The 22,190-nt window shown below is 39.1% G+C and overlaps 2 protein-coding genes and 1 pseudogene across 3 annotated transcripts in view; 1 reads left to right on the plus strand and 2 right to left on the minus strand.

Annotated features, from left to right (window-relative positions):
• The window catches only part of MPHOSPH8 (M-phase phosphoprotein 8), a gene marked incomplete at its 5' end in the record, with an annotated part of 43,921 nt that extends 26,658 nt beyond the window's left edge, over positions 1–17,263 (plus strand). The window contains 7 exons of the mRNA XM_053672837.1: positions 6,644–6,784; positions 7,351–7,437; positions 9,235–9,389; positions 13,693–13,847; positions 15,633–15,760; positions 16,588–16,671; positions 17,007–17,263. Coding sequence (XP_053528812.1) covers positions 6,644–6,784; positions 7,351–7,437; positions 9,235–9,389; positions 13,693–13,847; positions 15,633–15,760; positions 16,588–16,671; positions 17,007–17,048 — 792 coding nt within the window. The remainder of the gene's footprint in view (positions 1–6,643; positions 6,785–7,350; positions 7,438–9,234; positions 9,390–13,692; positions 13,848–15,632; positions 15,761–16,587; positions 16,672–17,006) is intronic.
• Positions 3,083–5,740, minus strand: LOC119058009 (mortality factor 4-like protein 1; annotated as a pseudogene).
• The window catches only part of PSPC1 (paraspeckle component 1), a 113,576-nt gene continuing 101,524 nt past the window's right edge, over positions 10,139–22,190 (minus strand). Inside the window, exons 8-10 of one of the 2 annotated variants that reach the window (XR_008392918.1) lie at positions 21,285–21,417; positions 18,551–18,637; positions 10,139–10,259 (exon numbers count right to left, since the gene is read on the minus strand). The gene's annotated coding sequence lies outside the window, so the exon portion shown is untranslated. The remainder of the gene's footprint in view (positions 10,260–18,550; positions 18,638–21,284; positions 21,418–22,190) is intronic. The other variant, XR_008392917.1, reaches the window with a different exon arrangement.

The raw sequence follows: 22,190 nt of genomic DNA on the forward strand, positions 1-22,190 counted from the left end.
GCAGGCCCATGCTCAATCCACTGAGGTACACCAGCCAAGGCTGGGTTTCTCATAGTTATTGTACATTTATTTTAGGTGTATTCCTAAATATGTTAAAAATTTTTTAATATGCTTACCATGATCTTCGGAATTTTTTTTAAAGGTTATAGTCTTTTAAAGATTTTATTTATCTTTAGAGGGGAAGGGAAAGAGAGAGGGAGAGAGATGTCATTGTATGGTTGCCTCTTGTGCATCCCCTGCTGGGAACTGGCCTGCAACCCAGGCATGTGCCCTGACTGGGAATTGAACCTTGGTGGTTTCGTTCGCAGGCCCGTGCTCAATCCACTGAGTTACACCAGCCAGGGGGCTGATCTTTGGAATTTTATTCCTCCCACATTTTGTTTTCTTTTTTTATAAATATATTTTATTAATTGTATTATATTACAGTTGCCCCATTTTCTCCACTTATCCCCTTCCAGCCTCCTCCTACCAGCATTCCCCGTCTTAGTTCATATCCATGGGCCATACACATAAGGTCTTTGGCTTCTCCATTTTCTATACAGTTCTTAACCTGCCCCTGTCTGTTTTGTACCTACCATTTATGCTCCCCCCCCCCGAGATTTTATTTATTTATTTATTTATTTATTTATTTATTTATTTTCAGAGGGGAGGAGAAGGAGAAAGGGAGGGAGAGAAACATCCATTTGTGCTTGTCTCTCATGCGCCCCCTACTGGGGACCTGGCCCAAAACCCAGGCATGTGCCCTGACTGGGAATTGATCCAGCAACCTTTTGGTTTAATGCCCATTCTCAATCTACTGAGCTATACCAGCCACGGCCATTTATGCATCTTATTTCCTGTGCCTTTTCCCCCATTCTCTCTTCTCCCCCTGCCCTCTAATAACCCTCCATGTGATCTCCATTTCTGTAATTTAATTCCTGTTCTAGTTGTTTGCTTGACTTGTTCTTGTTTTTCAGTTTCAATTTTTTATAGTTGTGAGTTTATTGGCATTTTACTGTTCATTAGTTTTGATCTTTTTTTAAGATAAGTCCCTTTAACATTTCATACAGTAAGGGCCAGGTGATGATGAACTCCTTTAACTTGACCTTATCTGGGAAACACTTTATCTGCCCTTCCATTCTAAATGAAAGCTTTGCTGGATAGAGCAATCTTGGTTGTAGGTCTTTGGATTTCATGACTTGGAATACTTCTTTCCAGCTCCTTCTTGCCTGTACAGTTTTCTTTTGAGAAGTCAGCTGATAGTCTTATGGGAACTCCTTTGTAGATAACCCTCTCTTCTTCTTGCTGCTTTAAGATTCTCTCCTTATCTTTAGTAATCTTGGGTAATTTAATTGTGATGTGTCTTGGTGTGTTCTTCCTTGGGTCCAACTTCTTTGGGACTCTTAGCTTCCTGGACTTCCTGAAAGTCTGTTTCCTTTGCCAGATTGGGAAGGTTTTCCTTCATTATTTTTTTCAATAAGTTTTCAATTTCTTGTTCTTTTCTTGTCTTTCTGGCACTGCTATGATTCAGATGTTGGAACATTTAAAGTTGTTCCAGAGTCCTTATTTTTTTGAATTCCTGTTTCTTCATTCTGTTCTGGTGAATGTTTATTTCTTTTTTTTTTTTCCTATCAATGTATGGTTGCTTCTCATGAGTGCCCTGCTTGGAACTGGCCCCTGCTGGGAACTGGCCTGCAACCCAGGCATGTGCCCTGACTGGAAATCGAACCGTGATCTTTTGGTTCACAGGCCCATGCTCAGTCCACTGAGCTACACCAGCCAGGGCTTGTTTATTTCATCTTTATGCTCCAAATTGTTGATTTAAGTCCTGATTTCCTTCACTTCACTTTTGGTTCCCTGTATATTTTTCTAATTTCACTTTGCATACAGTTAACTTTTTGTTCTATTTTTCAACCATACTCAACCATTTGTGTGTGCATCCTGATTACCAGTGTTCTAAACTTTGCATCTGCTAGGTTGGCTATCTCCTCATTGCTTAGTTCTTTTTCTGGACTTTTGAGATTTTTTTTCATTTGGACTTTTCTTTCTTTCTCTCTCTCTCTCTTTTTTTTTTTTGGTCTCTGAGTACCTGTTACTTTGTGAAGGGTGGAGTATATTTGGGGGAAGGGTCCTAGAGGGAACAATACCACTTGCCCCGCTCTTGGCCTTCTTTCAGTCACTTCCCCCGCTACCCAGAAGCAAATTGGGCCCTTGTGGTGCTGATTCCTGTGTGAGTGGGTTTGTGTACTTTCTATGACCCCATTGGTCTTTCCAGTGAACTCTCGTGTGAGTATGGGAATTATTCCCACTCCACAACCCCCAGAGATATTTACTGCCAGAGGTTTTGAGGTTTTAATTTCCCCTCCTGGAACACTGGGTTGCTTGATCTGTCACGCTCCCCAGCTGTTCCTCCCAGTTCCTCCATGCATGTGGGACTGCCTGGTTTACCAGCTGCTGCCACATTGCCACACATCTTCTCTACCCCTGCTGCCTGTCTTTTCTTTTCTTGTCAGACTGGATGAATGTTTCTTGTTTAAGTCCTTGGTTTTTGGACATTCATACAGTTTTCTGGAAGTTCTGGTTGTTTTTGTTTTTAACTTGGTCACTGTCCTTCTTTTGATTGTGCGAGGAAGTGAAGCAAATTTACCTACACCTCCAACTTGGCCGGAAGTCCCATGTTTTGTTTTCTAAGTGGTTATAGTATGCGTGTATGTCTCCAGCCACTTTTAGGAAATTCTCATACCATGATAATTTTTAAGTTATACTTGCCTTGGATATTCTAAGTAGAGAATTTGATCATCTTATAAAAATAGCTATTTTGTTTCCTTTTTCGGTAATATTTCTTTCTCTAGTCTTGTGAAATGGGTGGCAGTTTGAACAACAGTGGTGATAAATGGGATCTGTTCTGTTCTCGATCTGAGTGGGATTGTCTCGGTGTCAGGTTTGATTTCTTTGTGGTAGTGTCCAATGGATAGCCTTTACCTCTTATACCCAATTTTCTTTTTTAGCTGCTTAAGTTTTTATCACAGATGCATGTTGTGCTCTTTATTAAAAGCACAGTGGCTGCAGGGAACTTTGTTTCTTTTTTTTATTATTTAAGAAATAGATTTATTGAAGATTTGAAAAACAATTCCTAAAAGGTTGACTTTTCCAGAAAATTGTAGCTACACAGTGCATTGTGTCTGTCATGTTAAAACGTGCATTAGACATAAATATAAAAACCATAAAATAAGCCACCCACTCTTCAGCAATATGAACAAAGATAAAATGCCTGAGGGACAATGTGGATAACTTACAAAGGATGGGCTCTTTAAGTACCAATTTTTTAAAAAGAGCACAAGTGGATGAGTGTCCTCATTTATATACACTGAATTGAACCTTTGGAACTAGGAATTAGTATTTTGTTATATAGCATAAATACATATTGTGAAAGTACACAGTGTCAAGGAAATAGAACCACTAGTATCCAAAGCAGCTTTATCAAATAAGCAGTAGAACACTCTACAGTATGTTTCTCCATTGTCCATCAATACACTGGTAGCCATTTAGAGAGGAAGAAGAAAGGAGGAGCTAAAAACCCTTTTATAGTGAATTAAACAGAAAACGAACATCAATCTGTTATATCTAACAAAATAGAAAATCAAAGTACATCATTTGTACAACAGAAGGAATAAGACTAGAAATGTTTACAGAGATCCAAACATAGTGTAAGCAAGCACCTTGCACAGCTTTCCAGTGGAACACAGGAGGAGCCACTTCGTAATTACTGGCATTAAACAAAGTTGCACGGGTCTTTGCAAGGTATTTTAGAAAATCATAAAAATTACTCGGTAATTAAAGCAAGAATCCTCTCATTGTGAGTTGTATAAGTTAACATTGCTCCCGTCTGTATAAATACTCTCAAGAGATGTGGGAGCTCTACACTTGAGACATGGGTACTTCAGGGAGATACATGAGGATTGAAGATTTCAGCCTACTGCTATCTCAGATTTGTTTTGTAGCTGAGACATTACATTGAAGTATTCCCTTATCCCTGACACTTCATTAGCAGCATAATCCTTATCTCTGTTGCCTTGTAATTTGCATAATCTTCCAGAATGGAGTCCACATTCTTGTTGTCAGGAAAATGAAAGCTATTTCTACCAGGTAATTAAGTCCCAGTCATCAACAAGCCATAGTTTTAGTTCTTCAAGAATCAGCTTTAACTTCAACTGTGCTCACAAATGCTTCCTCATTTTCAAAGTAACATCTTGCGAAGAGGCTGGTGTGTCTCACTGGCACTGCCACCGTCTACATTTCCAAGTGTTTCCTGTTGGTTCTTTGTTGTTTTCACTTAAACATTTTTCTGTTACAGACCAAGCTGTCTTCTTACCTGGGTCAGCCCCTCTCACTTTCCACCTTCAATATGTTCCTATTTTTTTGAAGTTCTCACTGTTTTTGCAGATTGTTGTCCATGAATTTGAGTATTCTGCTTTCTGGAACTCATAAGTCCCAATTTTTGTTCTAACCACTGTAATATAGAAATGTTTGCCCTTTGTGGCAACCCTTACCCATTTTGCCTCATAAAGAGGAAGCCTCTAAAAATGTGCTTCGCGCACTTGCTCACCCTCCTGGAATTTATTTAGGCTTAGGGTTCTCCTTCGGTGCCGTTCATAGGAATTCAAAGCTGCCTCCTCCTCCTCCTACCACCCTGACTATGGCCCCCCAGTCACCACCCTGTTCAGCTCTTTGCAGATGCCTGCAGAGAAACTTTCTAAAGTTAGATTTTTCCAAATGAGAGAAAGTAGTTATAATTCAGTTTGAGTGAATCCTCTTGAATTCATCTAAAGTGCTAGTGCTAGAAATAATTTTTCTTACATTTGTGTTCCCTCAGCTTACTCATACCAACAAATTCTGCTAAACTTTCAGGTTATAACCAGATTAACTCAAAATAGTGGAATTTAGTTGCATCAAATGATATTTAATTAATGGTTTGTTTTTCTAAGTTTGTTTTAACTAGTAATGAGATATATTTCAGCTAGTAGTTTTACCTTTTTACTACTCATCAACTTTATGTAATTGTATCTTATTTAAAGCAGGTTTTTTTTACTGAATATTGAATATCAGCATCCTGTTTCCTACTTTCGAGAATCTTCCTTATCCTTAAAGTAATCAAACTCTCACTTCCCCATAGTTAACAATGGTTGTCTAACCTAGATAGCATTCATTTCATTGTCTCCTCAATACAGTGGGCTTAGGTGACCAGTGGTTATTTCTAGCCTTACATCTTTGCACCAACTAGGTTAATGTAATCAACATAGGAATTTTATATAGAATACAAGGAAACTTTCAGACCTGAAATTTGAGATAAGTAAGTACCTCTGCCATTTAGAAAGCACCAAGATTCATGCTAATCCAGATGTCCAATAGACACATGAAAAGATGCTCAGTATCATCTTTTCATGATATTAATGATCAACATCATTAATCATCAGAGAAATGCAAATTAAAACCACAGTGAGATAGTACTTCACACCTGTCAAGAATGGCATCATCAATAAATCAAACAGCAAGTGCTAGTGAGGATGTGGAGAAAGAAGAACCCATTTGCACTGTTGGTAGGAATGCTGACTGGTGCAGCTACTGTGAACGCAATATGGAGATACCTCAAAAAATTAAAAATGAAATAAAAATTGGATCTGCCTTATGACCCAGCAATTTCACTTCTGGGAATTTATCCAAAACACTAATTCGAAAGAATATATACACCCCTGTGGTCATTGCAGTGTTATTTATAATGGCCAACATTTGGAAGCAGCCAAGTACCTAACAATATATGAGTGGATAAAACAACAGTGGTATATTTACACAGTGGAATACTACTTTTCCATAAAAAAGGAGAAAATTTTACCCCTCACGACTGCATGAATAGACCTAGAGAACATTATGTTAAGTGAAATAAGGCAATCAGAGAAAGACAAATACCATATGATTTCACTTGTATGTAGAATCTAATGAAAAAACTGAACTAACAAGCAAAAGAGAGACAGACTGACAGCAGATGACAGCCCTGGGGGAACTTGGAGGGGTAGGGGGTTAGAGCAAAAAGGAAACAAAATTCATGAACACAAACAACAGTGTGGTGATTGCAGGGGGAGGAGGTGAGTGGAGGTGGAAAAGGGTATTGGGGGGATAAATGGTACTAGAAAAAAATACAGTAAAAAATGATTTTAAAAAGATTCATGCTCTGGCTAATGTAGCTCAGTTGGATGAGTCTCATCATGAGAACCAAAAGGTCACCAGTTCAATTCTGGGGCAGGGCACATGCCTGGGTTGCAGGTTTGGTCCCCTGAGGGGTGTACAGGGAGGGAGGGGGACAACCAGTTGATACTTCTCACATCAATGTTTCTTGCCCTCTCTTTCTCCCTCCTTTCCCTTCTCTCTAATAAGTTAGGAAAAAAGATTCGTGCAAAGTGTTGATATGCCATTAGAACTTAATACATGAAAGTTGTAAAATTTTATGGTAACATACAAAATACTAAAGATTATTTTTTATTGTAAGTAGATACTTACATAAGTGCACTTTAATGATTTCACACTGAAACAGTCTAGATGGAAATAACTTAATTCTAAAGTTTTTCTTCCAAACCATTGACTTTTTTCCCCTAAAACAAAACCAATAAAGGATTCAAGTGGGATGACACTGTTGATGCTTGCTGCAGCAGGAGGGCAGGATGACCTGCTAAGGCTCCTCATCAGAAAGGGAGCCAAAGTGAATGGCAGGCAGAAGAATGGGACCACTGCACTCATTCATGCAGCTGAAAAGGTGGGTCATTTCATAGTCTTACAGGAATTCCTGCCCCTGGACTAAGACAGAATGTTTTTGTGGTAAAATATAGCAGTTGTACAGTCAACTTAAAAATTTTGTATTTCAGTTCATCTAAGGCTTGTCATGAATTGATTTTGTTATCAACAATAGTACTTTGCAGTTGAATTTTCAAAATGATTATTTACTTGGAAGTGATTTGTATTGAAAACGAACCTCTGATTCATATCCTAAAATCAGTTCAATCTTAGGTCTTCTTAAAAATCTTTTCCAGTTGAAAGTAATTGTTCCTTTTGGTGAGTATAATTAAAGTGTTCCCCATATAGATCTTTCTAAAGGATTGCTATGCAGTGGTTCTTGTGTAGAAAGCAGTGGTTAAACTTCAGATTGAGGTTACTGGCACCTCCCAGCTCTTCCAGGACCCTGTAAAGAAACAGGAAACTGTGTTCATCTAAATGCTTTGGGTGGAATTTTTTTCATGACCACTAAAAGTTTCAAGACATCTAAAAATATCTTACTTTGAAAGAATTTGGAGAACTAAATTTGGTTTTCTTTTTCATTAATAGAACTTTTTAACTACAGTGGCTATTCTTTTGGAAGCAGGAGCTTTTGTAAATGTTCAGCAGAGCAATGGTGAGACTGCTTTAATGAAGGTAAATGCCTCACATGTTCGTTCATCTCCCTCCATCTCTCAGATGTGAATGTTGGGGCCTCCAACTGCCAGGCACTGTTGGGGGTTGGGGACATGATGGAGAACAGGGCATCTCTGGACTGCCACATGCTAGATGAGTGGGAGATGTAAGACCATCGGAGAACCGCTTAACATTTAGTATGATGAGTGATGTGAGAGGAATAAGCATGGAGCTAAGGAGTTACATCAGAATCCAGACCAGGCCAGGCTAAGTCCTGTGACTTCCAGACAGCCTTACGGTGGCTGTGTTATGTGGCTACACAGTCACCATGGAGGGGAATTGGGCTATGCCAAGGGGAGCTAAGGATGGAGTGTATACCAGAGCCTGAAGAATGGGGAAGTGAAGGCCATACTCTGGTTTTTATTAGTGAATGCATCTCTTGAGCTTCAGATTCCTTCCTGTGTTTGGAATGGTAGTTTGTAAATAAATTTTTTATTTGTTTTATTGACCTTTTTAGAGAGAGGAAGGAGGAGGAGAGAGGGAAACATCAATTTGTTGCATATAATCATGCATTTCCTGGTTGATTCTTATATGTGCCCTGACCAGGGGTCAAATCCACAACTTTGGTACATGAGTACAACACTCAAGCAACTTAGCTACCTGGCCCAGGCCATGCAGATAGTTTTGAGTGGAGGTTAAAGCCTTCCCATGTTCTCCTGTATTAGCCCTCCACGTTTAGCGGTTTTGCATTTATGTCTACAGGGGCAGATTCAGCACGTTTTATCTAGCCTATTCCTGGGGCAGTTTTAGGTTCCTGCCCTAAAATGCTGTTGAGCACAGCAGTTCCTGGTGCCTAGTAGTGGTTTAGTTCCCCGAGTGGAGGCTTTCCTAATCCTTCCTCCCTAGACACAGTTTTTTGACCTGTTGAGCCTGAGTTGGCATTTGCCTACAGTTTGTTTCGTCCTTCTTTCATGAGTCAGTAAGTGAGCATTAGCCCCAGCCAGGTTAACCATGGGCTCCCAGAGTCTGCTCTCTCATCCATCATTCCAAAGGCCAGGCCTGCCTGCCACTTCAGCATTTTTCCAGTCTTAGGTTTAAACTCAAGCTCACTGCCTGTGTTTCTGTTTCATTTGTGTATGGCTCTTGGAAATGTTTATTTTGTTAAGGAGTCCTACTTTTGAAAGTCAGTTTTCTATTATATATTTGAAATACGGCCATATGTTTAGAGCAGACATGGCACAACTTTATCTTACTGAGAAATCACCAGGTGGGTTCTAAACAGATACTCCAGAGTGGTCTTTAAAGTACCTTGGTGCTGCTCTAGATTTCCTAAATTCAGACTTGTCTGTGCTTATTAGTTTCCTTTAGAGCAGTTACTAGGAAAATTCTAAAATTTGGTGATGCTAAGAGGTGCTTTAAAATCCTAGGGCTTACCCCACTAAGAGTGAGACAGGCTTTCCCCCCTGGGTGCCTCTGCTGAGCTGTTGTCAGCCAATAGACAGGACGTGGGTGGAGAGCAGAGCTCAGAAAGGTCTGGTGTTGTCTTCCAGTTTGGGATAGAAGTATCTTTTTCAAAGTTGGTCATTTCCCAAGGAATCAGTCACGAATGGAATTGAATGTAGCCTACAGATTTCTGGACTGGTCCCTTTCTATTCATGTAACTTTCTAACACTCGGGGAGACCCAGCTCCAGGGTTTTTGCAATCTTCCTTCTTTTCACAAAGAGCCCCCAGGCTGGCTCAGGTGTGGGGAAAGGGATAAACACTGACTGGTATTTATTTTACAGTTAAATAATTATTAGTCCTTTTTTTGGATGTAGGCCTGTAAAAGAGGAAATTCAGACATTGTACGACTTGTCATTGAATGTGGAGCTGACTGTAATATTTTGTCAAAGCACCAAAATAGTGCAATGCATTTTGCGAAGCAGTGTAACAACGTATTGGTGTACGACTTGCTGAAGAATCATTTAGACACGTAAGTGTGCTGTAACTGTGTCATGGGTACATCACAGGACTGCACATACCAAAACTGGGCTGGTTGGTATCTCCCTGCTTAGAAAAAGACGGTCAAGTGGAAGTCCCTTTGGGCTTTTGTTCTCAAAAGATCACAAAGTAAAGTGGCATATGAATTATTTCTCTTCAAGCACTGAGGCCTTAGAAACTTTCAAACTTAACATCGTCCTGTCCAGGAGTATCTCCTTAAAATCTTGAATTTTAGTTCATTGTTGTTTTACTTAATGGGCACAATTTCTAGAGCACTTTTAAGTTCACAGTGACATTTTTCCAGAGGGCCCCTGCCTCCACACATAAACAGCCTCCCCTGTCATCAGCATCCCTGACCAGACTGGTAACATTAATAAACCTACCTGGACAATTATCATTTAAAGTCCTTAGTTTATGTTAGAACATGTGCCAACAAGGTGAATCCTGTGGGTTTTGAGAAAACATGTCATTAAACAATTACATGTTAGCCTCAGTGCCCTAAAACTTCCTGTGTTCTACCTATAAATTTCTCCCTCCCCAGTAAACCCAGGCAACCACTGATCCTTTTATTGTCTCCATAAATTTTGCCTTTTCCAGAATGTTACATAGTTGGAATTGATACAGTATGTAGGTAGCCTTTCCTACAGGATCATTCCTTGTCTGGATGCATCTATTTCATTCTCTTTCAAATGAACTCTGAATCATTTATTTTGATAACACATAACAGAAATGTCACAAACATTAGCTAACAAAAGTCAGGCATTTATTGTTCATATAACAGGGAGTATAGGAGTATATAGTCTAAGGCAGAAAGAGCTTGTCCTCATCCACCATGCTTAGAATGTGACTTGGATCTTCACGTCTGCAAAAAAGCAGAAAAATAAGGTAAATTTTGGATAAGAAGCAAAAAAAAAAAAAAAGGCAAAGGTCAAAATGAAGGGATACTGTCTAATGAATGTGCCCTCTTTAAAAACAGCCTCACCCAAGTAGTAGTTTTTTTCTTTTTTAAAATCTTCACCCAAGCTTATGTTTATTGATTCGAGAGAGAGGGAGAGAAGCATCAGTTGGTTGCCTCCCATACATGCCCTAACTGGGGATCAAACTCACAACCTACGTATATGCCCTGGCCAAGGAACAAACCCGCAGCCTTTTGGTATATGGGAAAGTGTTCCAAGTAACAAAGCCACCCAGTCAGGACCCAAGCAATAATTTCTGTATGACTTTGGCTAGCATTTATGGCTGCAAGGAATCCTGGGAAGCCAACATGTCTCGGTTTGTTCACATGGGTAACAAAAGTTCGGGTAGCCTGCAAGGTGACCAGTCTTCCCTGTTTGCATGAGATGGAGGGATTCCTGGGATGCTGGACTTATCTCCTAAAACCAGAATATTTGGGGCAAACCCAATGAGTTTACCTTGCTGGTGAGATAGTGTAAAAACGTTTACTGCCATTCTGCAGTCATAACTAAAACACCAGCACCCAAAACAGAGTTCAGTACTTTTGTTACTTCTGACCAGAGCAAGAACCATAAAAGTCATTTCGGTGCAACTTCCCACATGTGCAGGAAGATTATGTCTTCTCCTGTTTCCAAAGTACTGAGACAGAAGTACAGTGTTTTGATCCATGCCCATCCCAAATGACAGTGAAGTTTAGGTTGTGTAGGGACAGCATAAAAGGCAGCAAATTCGCGGTATAGTCCAGATTTACAGGAAGAATTATTTCATTTACACTGAACAAGTGCAGCCTGTAGAAAGCTGATGGTACAACTGTTCATATGGACATTCACCTCAGCAAAGTAGTTATCATGAGACTAGAGCTAAACAAACAGGAGAAAGATCCTTGCCAAATAGGAAAAAAAAGAGCAAATGTTAAAAAAAAGAAAAGATGCTTATATACAGCTTTTCATAATGGGACTTCTGGCCAGGGTGGAGGCATAGATAGATCCACTTTTCCCCCCCTCACACAACCAAAAGGACAACGACGACAAATTTAAAACAAACAAACAGAACTGCCAGGAAATCAAACTGAGTGGAAGTCCAACAACCAAGGAGTTAAAGAAGAAACATTCGTGGAGATGGGCAGGTCGGGCAGAGAAGACCTGGATTTGCATCAGGGCGGTGGCTGGGAGAGCAGGTTGTCCCGCATTTGCATGTAGATGCACCAGGAAGACCAACTGGGGAGCAAGACAGGCTGCACAACCCAGGGTTCCAGCTCATGGAAATAAAGTCTCAAAACCTGACTTAAAAACCTGAGGGGGCTGTAGTGGCAGGAGAAACTCCCATCATAACAGGAGAGTTCATTGGAGAGACCCACAGAGTCCTATAACATACACAAACCCACCCACCTGGGAATCAGCACAAGAAGTGCCCATTTGCTTGTGGGTAGCAGGGGAAGTGACTGGAAGCCTGCAGAGAGCCAAGCAAGTGGCATTGCTCCCTCTCGGACCCCCTCCCCCACATACAGCACCACGACACTGCTATGTGGGTTGCCCAACTCTAGCTAATTCCTAAGGCTCCACCCCTTACTGTGTAACAGGCAGCAGAGACAAAAAAAAAATATGGCCCAAATGAAAGAACAGATCAAAACTCCAAAAACAGAATGAAGCGATGAAGAGACAACCTACCAGATGCAGAATTCAAAACACTGGTAATCAGAATGCTCACAGAAATGGTTGAGTGTGGTTGCAAAATACAGGAAGAAGGGAAGGGCATGAAAAGTGAAATGAAGGAAAATGTACAGGGAACCAACAGTGACGGGGAGGGAGGGAACTGGGACTCAAACCAACAATTTGGAGCATAAGGAAGAAATAAACATTCATCCAGAACAAAATGAAACAATTCGAAAAAAGTGAGAAGAGACTTAGGAACCTCAGGGACAATTTTAAACTTTCCAATATCCAAATCATAGGGGATCCAGAAGGAGAAAATGATCTTGAAAAATTATGGAGAACTTCCCCAATCTGGCAAGGAAACAGACTTTCAGAGAGTCCAGAAAGATCAGTGTCTGCCAAACAAATTGGACCCAAGGAAGCACACACCAAGACACATCATAACTATACTACCCAAAGTTGAAGATAAGGAGTGAATTTTAAAAGCAAGAGAAAAGGAGACAGTTACCTACAAAGAAGCTCCCATAAGACTGTCAGCTGACTTCTCAAAAGATACCTTGCAGGCAAGGAGTTGGAAAGTATTTGAAGTCATGGAAGGCAAGGACCGGTATCCAAGATTACTGTATGCAGCAAAGTTATCATTTGGAATGGAAAGGCAGATACAGTGCTTCCCCAATAAGGTGAAGTTAAAGGAGGTCATCTTCACCGAGGATATGAAATGTTAAAGGGACTTATCCAAGAAAATTGTGGTCAAAAATACAAACAGTAAAATAATAAACTCACAACTATCAACAACTGAACCTAATAGCAAAAACTAACCAAACAACTAGAATAGGAACAGAATCACAGAAATGGAGATCACATGGAGGGTTATCAGTGGGGAGGGGAGAATAAGGGAAAAGGTACAGGGAATGAGAAGCATAATTGGTAGGAACAAAATAGATAATAGGAGGTTAAGAACAGTACAGGAAATGGAGAAGCCAAAGAACTTACATGTATAACCCAAGGACAAGAACTAAGTAAGGGGGTAGGTGGGGAAATGCTGGTGGCATTAGGGGTACATCATGGAGGGGAGTAAGGGGGAGAAAAAAATGGAACAACAGTAAAATACATGTTAAATTTTTAAAGCCCTGACTGGTGTGGTTCAGAGTGAGTTGGGCGTTGTCTGAACAAAACAAAGGTCTCTGGTTCAATTCCTGGTCAGGGCACATGCCTGGATTATAGGCCAAAACCCCAGTTGGGGGTATGTAAAGGGCAGCCAATCAATGTTTCTCTCCCTTCCCCCCTCTTGTTTAATTCAGAAACAAAACTTCTGAATTAGCACTAATCATTTTATTTGCTTCCTAAAGTAAGCAGTGTTAATAAGAAGTGTGTATGGCAGTTCTTGAATTTATTTTTTAAATAGAAATCTTGTTTTCCATTCTCCAAATCGATCATTCATTAAAAGGATAGTATTGAGCACTGTTTATGCACCAAGCACTATGGAGAGGGCAGTGGGGGGAAGACCTGACCTCGTGGAACCCAAATTCCCAGGAAAGGACTTACAGTGAGAAAGACAGGTGGCACATTAGATGCAAGCACGCAGGAAGAGGAAAGAGGTGGTTTTTAAGGTTGATCTGTATTCATCGGTAATAATTTTATGGCTCATGATTCTTTTTTCATTAACAACTCTTCCTACTTTTTTATTAGACTTTCAAGGGTAGCAGAAGAGACTATAAAGGATTACTTTGAAGCACGCCTTGCTCTACTAGAACCAGTTTTTCCAATAGCATGTCATCGTCTTTGTGAGGGGCCAGATTTTTCAATGGATTTCAATTATAAACCCCCACAGAACATACCAGAAGGTAAGCATATGTTTTCCCTGAGTCTGAAATGTGACACTTAACTATTAACTAATTTTTAGATAGATCTCTTTCTATAAACAAACCTTTAAAAATTTCCAGCCCTGGCTGGTGTAGCTGTGGATTGAGTGCTAGTCTGTGAACCAAAGGGTTGCCAGTTTAATTTTCAGTGAGGTCACATGCCTGGGTTGTGGCCAAGGTCCCCAGTAGGGGGCGTGTGATAAGCAACCACACGTTGATCTTTCTCCAGCTGAAACCTACCATCTCATGTGACTTTGAAGGGTCCACAGAAAATGGTGTTAGAATTTGTTTAAAAAGTATGGAAGTTGGGTACTAGTTTTTTTAGATTCTGAGCCCCAAATCAATGTGTTTCCTGAATTTTTATTATTGCTAATAACCTTGCCTTTTTAAAAAGGAACAATAGATCTCTGCCCTTTAATAGCATGAATTATAAACTTCAGTTCTGCCTCCTGACTGTGCTTTCTCTAGGACACAGGAGCCACAAGCTTTCAGAAAGCGGAGTGTCTGCCTGAAAGTAGGCAACTGAGCTCTGGCTTTTTTGTTGTTTTGTTTAAATAAATAAAACCCTGCCACCCATTAAAAATGTATATGAGGTCTGTCCAGAATGTATTCAGCCATGTAATATGAAAAAGTGACATTTATTCAAGATACAAGAAACACTGCATTGATGATGCCTCAGTTCCCTTCAGAGGAGGCACCCTGGAACCTGACAGTTCTCCCAGTCACCATCAGCTGCCACATTGTGTTTTCCTGAATCTCATTGATGATCTCAGAAGTCACGGGGCACCAAATCTGGGCTCTACAGGGGCTGAGTCACCTGGGTGATTTAATGTTTCACAAAAAAACTGCACAAGATGTGGTATGTGAGTGGGTATATTGTTGTGACAAAGCTGCCAATCACTAGTTGCCCATAGCTCCAGTCTTCTGAATCATCCAAATAGTCTCTGCAGAGGAATGTTCAAGCTTAATGCAAAATTTGAACAAGTGCCTCAGTCATTTTGTTTGCAACAGCCACACAGTACACTGTGTGTGTGCACATGTACCGCCCCCACTGACTTGTATTTTTTAAATCTAGTCAAGACAGGCACTTGTAATTTTGGTGAACTTGGCATTGAGAGTCATGATTTGTAATCTTACTATTCAGGCAGACATTTCACATTATAAATCTGGAGAACAATCTTTACAGAAGAGGTATAAGGTGTGCTCTTTATCCCTGGAACCAAAAATAAATAAAACAAATTGTTCTTTATGGTCTTTTAGGAGAAAGTCTCCTCAACGTTAAAAATAGTTTACCCATAAAAGTAAGAGCTCATATAGCTATTTTGTTGTATTATTTAAAAGTATAGCTTTTCTTTCTTCAGAGTGGATCTTGCAGAACATTTTAAACATTCAATGACAGCTTCAATTCTCATGCTAACTTTTTTTTCCAAAATAAGTTTTGTTGTTAACAGTATGTGGAAGAAAATGGAAAATCACTCAAACCCACACCCAAACACAACCACCATAGAATGTCCAACGGTTTGTTTCCGTGGCTATTTATGCACTCAGCAAATGCCATTTTAATATAGAAAAGCAAGTTTTTTAAAGTCTGTTCCACAAGCTATCAATAGAACAAAAAATAAAAGTTTGGCAATTAAAGGGCTTCTCCACTGGGGAGGAGAAAGTGGGCAGAGGCTTGGGCACTTCCATATACCATACTGTGCTACCCCCAGCCCCCTTGGGCTCTAGGATTGGGTTAAACTCTGTGTTTTCATCTCCCTTGCTCAGGCTCTGGCATCCTGCTGTTCATTTTCCATGCAAACTTTTTGGGTAAAGATGTTATTGCTCGGCTCTGTGGACCATGTAGTGTACAAGCTGTAGTTTTAAATGATAAATTTCAACTACCTGTTTTTCTGGTAAGACTCATTGCTGAAAAGCACATTTTTTTAATTAAAAGGTAACTTTTAAAATGCTTTAAAAGTCTTAATTATAATTCAGTAAGCTTGTTGTTTGAAATGAGGCAATAACCAGTAATCATCCTAAATTTTGTCAAAAATCTTTCTAAATGTTTGATACCTGAACCTTAAATTGTTTATCATGTCTTAAAATTAACATTCAGAATATATATTCAATTTTAAATATTATGTCTTTTCTCATCATCATGATTATAAGCAATATTCACTTAACGGTAATTCAAAAAGAAAAATATGCCTGGTCATGTTAAATAATTTCATTCTTTTTTAATATATAAAACAGTCTTGGCCCTGACCATGTGGCTCAGTTGGTTTGAATGTCATTCAGTGCTTAAAAAGGTTGGCAGTTTGATCCTTAGGGTACCTACCTAGGTTTCTGGTTCGATCCCCAGTCCTTGGGTGTGGTCTTTTTTTTTAAATGCTCCTGAAGAACCTTCAGGCATAATTCCTTGGCCACATTTAGAAGTCTTTCCTTAAGCTGAATTAATAAGCAAAATTAAGTAGTTATGAAGACCTTTAACACTCAGGCTATATGACCAACACATTCTAATCCTAAATATTTGGATATTGTTTTGTCACCTATATCTTTTTAATAAATTAAAGGAAAAGCAAAGAAATCATAGCTTATTGCCTCATGAATGCAAATACAAAACTTGTCAAGTGCTAAAGGGTTCTAGTCTCTTTAGATAACATTGTACTATTAGACCTGGCCTGTTTATAGATGGACATGCTGGAAAAAATACTAACCCTTTTTTGGTCTTCTTCCCTAGGATAGTCATTTTGTTTACTCATTCAGCCCTGTTGCAGGCCTCAATAAACTCTTCATAAGGTTGACGGAAGCACCTACTGCTAAGGTGAGAAGCCTTTCCCCATATTTAGTGTTCTTACTTGCATTGTTGTTCTAGATGACTTTACCGTGTGGTTTCTTGGTATATATACCTGTCCTAGAGACCAGTGCTCCCTTAGGTAGCAGCCCGTGCGACATGCCCCTTTCTGAATCTAAAACATGATGGATATATGTATACATATATACCTATGTACTACATCTCTATAGTGTTAACAGAAGTTCAAATTAGATCATGACTATTTTAATTAAAACATTGAAATACCTATTTGATAACTGTGTAATTTGGGAATATAAGGGGAACTATGTTTGTGCTGATCCCTATGCCTTGTTTTCTTTTGATAGGTAAAACTGCTAATAGGTGCGTACAGAGTGCAGCTACAATGACCAAACAATGAATACAGGATGGACTGCTTTTCAAACCTGTGCATTGCTAAATACTCTCGTAGTATTTAGCAGTTTGGAATTCTTGGCACTGCTAATACTTCCAGATTTAAAGTTTCATCTACAAACCTCATGCAGTTTAAGTCTTTGAGAACAGTGTGTTCTATACATCATAAAATACAGAAATATACGTACTTTGTGCCAGTTTTCAATAATCATTATTGTGTCCAAACTGCATATTTCAGTTTTCCACAACGTGGAATGGTACATATGAGGGTTAGAAAATTTTTAGCTTGAAATTTTCTACTACCCCAGGTGAATCTGTGTCCCCAAATAGGAATTTGCCACACGTTCCTAGTTGGAGGTGACAACTTTGTATGTTTCCAGTTATCCCTTATTTGAAGAGAAAAGAACCTAAGAAACAGAAGAAAGTGTCCACCAAAACAAAGTGAGGATATTCCCTTTTAGGCCACTGAAAGGGAATATCCATACTTTAAACACTGGGATGGTCAGCTGAGCTATGCCAGTGAGGCTCACGTGGGGTGGTTGTTCCTATGGACTTTTTCATAGGTCCGACTTTTGCGCTCTTTTAAGAAATATTTGGCAAACTAATAAATCAAACTCAGTATGGACTATGGAAATGTAAAAAGTTTATTTCTTAGTTTTATAGTTGAGTTCTAATTTTAAATGTTTCAGAATATCAGACCCATACATTGTTTACGAATTGGGCAATTTTAGTATTTCCTCAAGGAAACACCACAGTGTCGGTCTTTAAATTTTCTTTTGATACCCACCTTGTAATGTGTAATTATAGTTTTTTAGCTAAGTGGTGACTGGGGTTGGACTCCTTCAATTAGACTGAATTTTGTACTAGTACTGTATGCAAATTCATAGCTTTCTAGACAAAAGTTAATGAGGTTTGGGTTAGCAGCAGTGCACAGAAAAGGAACATTAAAGGGGACAGCAGTACATATAAGAGAAATGGGCTTTTTTAAGAAAATTTCCATTATGTCCAAATCCTACCCTAAGATAATCCTACAACCTTACAAGAATATATTAAATGAGAATACACTATTCTGGTATCTGGTAGAAAACAGATAGGGAATCTGAGCACAATTCCTTTAGGAGTTGAGACAGAGAAATAAAGTTCTGTAAAGTCAGAAAGGGCAGAATGTGAAAATGGACAAGTTATTTTAACAAACAGGGAACATAAAGGTTTAAGATCACTAAAATCTAGGCTGTGTCAGCTTCTACCCACCTTGTAACAGGTATGCTAGTAAACTGTAAGCTGTGTTTAATACTGCTATTTTGCTCAGAACTATAGCTTCTCTATAGCAGGTGAAATACTCGTCCAACTCAGGGATACTTGTCCAACTTCAGGTAAAATACTTGTCCCTGAGTTGGAAGTGCTGAAAGTTCTGGTTTCTTATACTTCCATGTACTAAGTGTGGACAGTGATTTCTGTGGAAATCCTTGTATAAATATGTATGATACAGAACACATACCTGAACTTAATCATCTTGGACACAAGTGAGCTCACGACTAAGCCAGTCATGACAAATTCAAGATGCAATACACTGTGGCCTGACTCCCTGAAAAACAGTTAGTTCACAGTTTCTTACTTCAGTTTTATCTTTAAAAAGAAAAAGAAAAATCACTCCTTAGCCATTACTCCTTTCCAGTAATATCATACTTAAGGACATATACTCAACTTATTACTCAATTAGATTAACTTCCTGACTGCACCCTTCAGATGACTGTGGCTATGAACAGCACATTACATTCTCTCGTTTGTAATACCTCATACCAAAAAGAAGTACCTCATAACACTCACTAAATGATGAACTACAATTAGATGGGGGTTTGGTTTCAGTCCAGGAACATGAAATTTTTCAGTTTCATACATATCTTTTCAAATCACTCATCTGAATTCTAAATTTGTAGAATTTATTCAGTGGATTGTCAGGGGGTAGCAATTTGAAACTCAGGTGCTGCTTTGAGAACTTACCGTGAGACGCCCTCAGAAAGCATTTATCACGGAAGTCCAGTCTTTGAGTAAAATGTGAGAAACAGAAACCTACAAGGAGACTGCTCAGCACAGAGCAGGGAAGCAGAACACACGAAGTAGGGCAAAAGTAGGTTTATCACTAGTGGTTCACAGTGGAAATGATATAGTAAGTAATAATTAGTAATACAAATAAACTAGCAACTGAAACATGCTTTTGCTCAGCACTGCATACACCAAAATAGCAGAGAGTGACTTAGGAAATTAGAACTCTGAGAATTTGAATTTTCATACAGTTAATATTGCAGAGCATAATACTGGTAAAATCCTGGAGTTAAAGTTCTAAAACTTTGCTCAGTTCAGAAGATGAGTGATGGAATCCATCCTGCTTCCTCCACGCTGTGCTGACCTGAAGATACAATGCACCTTTCCCACCCAGTCTGGGATCTCTAGGCCTGTCTTTTTGCTCTCCATACACAGGAGCCCTACTAGTAATTAGAAATTATAATGACAGTGAGGGTTCACAATTCAGTCAGGAACAAATTAAAACAAAACTAGGAAATAGTTATCTGTCCATAACCCAGAGTTCCCACAGGACCCCTAGTTGGAATCTAAACCTAATATCTGGCATCATTTCAACTTGTAAGAATATAATTTCCATTACTCTGTAACATGTTATCTCTGCCTTACTCATATGACCCATTATTTACTTTCCTTGGGCCAAGATACATGCTTTATAATAAGAATACAGTTTTTCTCACAACAGTGCCAAATTTCACGAGTGGTCTGACCAAAATTAGAGATCACGTGGGATGATGACAGTCCCTCCAGTGGTTCACTGTTATTTGTAGGCTGCTACCCTAGCTTTCCAAGATTGACCAGCAAGACCAAAGAGTAGGTACACATCTTTAAAATAAAATGAACTGGAATAAAACAAACAATGAAAAATGTAGTTTATGCTATTCCAGATATCTTTTAACCTGTAGTTGTAACTGCTCATATATCCATACATTGCTTATATGGAGTAATAAACTCACAAATGAAATACAATTGGTTTTCTGACTTTTTTCCTCCTGTGTCATTATAAGCATTTTGTTAATAAAGAAAACAATCCACTAAGTTAAGAGCAGCAGATCCAAAAATATTCATAAACTGAATCAGTCTATATGAACTATAAAAATGTCCTTCAGTAATTCACTTCTAGAACTGGCATTTTGTTGTGAGCTTATATACAGATTAAGGTACCTGAATGGGTAAATATGTTACTAATAAAGAGCAATGGTTCCCAAACAGAGCTGCCCCACTAAGTAGAAATGAGGACACTCAGGCAGAAATCACACACAGGTTGGCGGGGTTTGCTCTTACAAGCCCTCCAGTGGCCTACCCCACACCTCTTAAGTGTGAGAACCACTCTTTCAAAGGATAACCTGAAAATGAAGTGATTATTTTAGTAAGATTTTTGAATGCGCATAGTACCATGTCACTTCCTTTTGTGAGAATTAAATGAGTATTTGGTGTTAATTTAATATTCACAAGGTTGATGAAACTTACTATCTTCCTGGAACAAATGTATTGTTTCACTAACAAATAAAAATGCATAAGAAAAAGCAGTTACTATAAATTACCAGTATTCACTTTTCTTAAAACAAAATTAACTTCAAAATCGTAAAGTTCCAAAGACATTCACTTGACAAGCTAATAAAGCTCTCTGACAATGCCACAGCTTTGGACTGTAGCACATTTAGATTTTTTTTCTTCTGTACATATATAGGTCAGTGGTTCTAGTAGAAAACCAGATTTATTAGAGGGCTTAAAAACATTTTTTAAAAACACATTGCTAGCCCTGGCTGGTGTAGCTCAGTGGATTGAGAATGGGCCTGTGAAGCAAGGGGTGGCCGGTTCGATTCCCAGTCAGGGCACATGTCTGGGTTGCAGGTTAGGTCCCCAGTAGGAAACACATGAGAGGCAACCACACACTGATGTTTCTCTCCCACTCTTTCTCCTTCCCTTACCCTCTCTCTAAAAAACAACAAAAAACAGAACAAAAAACACATTGCTAGATCCCACTCTAAGAGTTTGTTTTCTTAAGTTCCCACACTATAATGACACTAGGAATTAGCTTAGAGAATCACTGCCAAATGTTAATTTACTAGAGCTGTCATATTTCAGCTCTATCCAACATGAGGTGTTGGATACTTTAAAGGTCAAATTTCTCAAAGGTAATGTATGCATACATCAATGCTCCTTAGTCTCATGCCAATCCCAAGTCTTGTTGAAACGGGCAGTCTGACTCAGTCTGCTGTGTGTCCTGGGACTCAGCACTTCTGAGAAGCTTAGTATGCTCACACTCCTGGTTTGAGGCCACACCTGTAGTAGCAAGAAGAGAATGGAATTTGTCATCAACCAATAAGGAATACACTTAATACTTTCTGGATCTATCAGGATGACAATATACCGTCATCCGAATTCTGTCAAAAAGACCACAGAATAAATGTTACCATAACATTTTGTGTCTACTAACTTAGCAAAATAATACAAAAACTGTTACTCTCTACGAAAGCTGCAAAGCAGCAAGGAAGAAGTTTACCTACTATCCCCCTAGCATCGATCAGATTTTATGATATTAAACCATTTTAAGATTACAGTCTCCAAATGAATGTAAAACTAAAATTTAAGGCTTCAGATCACTGATCATAAGAAGGATTTTTTTTTCCTTTAGTAAATAACATGTTTAATATATCAATTCTCAAAATAGTTTTACCTAAACACAAAACACATTACTGCCAGTAAGGAAAGACAAGGGCAATTTAGATCTAAAATTAACCTCCAACCTTGTTCAAACAATGTTCATCACTAAGTCCACAGTCAGCACCAGGAAAAATGACTAAAGAAAGGAAGAAGGAGCCCTGGCTGGTGTAGTTCAGTGGATTGAGTGCTGGCCTATGAACCCTAAAGGTCACGGTTTGATTCCCAGTCAGGTCACAAGCCTGGATTGCCGGCCAGGTCCCCAGCTGGTGGCGTGCAAGAGGCAACAATCACTGTATCTCCCACATATCAATGTTTCTTTCTCCCTCCCTTACCCTCTCTAAAATAGGTAGAATCTTAAGGAAGGAAAGAATGAGCCATTACAACACACACCT

This window comes from Artibeus jamaicensis, unplaced genomic scaffold, assembly GCF_021234435.1.
Source record: "Artibeus jamaicensis isolate MK-2021 breed Jamaican fruit bat unplaced genomic scaffold, CSHL_Jam_final contig_793, whole genome shotgun sequence".
Classification (NCBI taxonomy): Eukaryota; Metazoa; Chordata; class Mammalia; order Chiroptera; family Phyllostomidae; genus Artibeus; species Artibeus jamaicensis.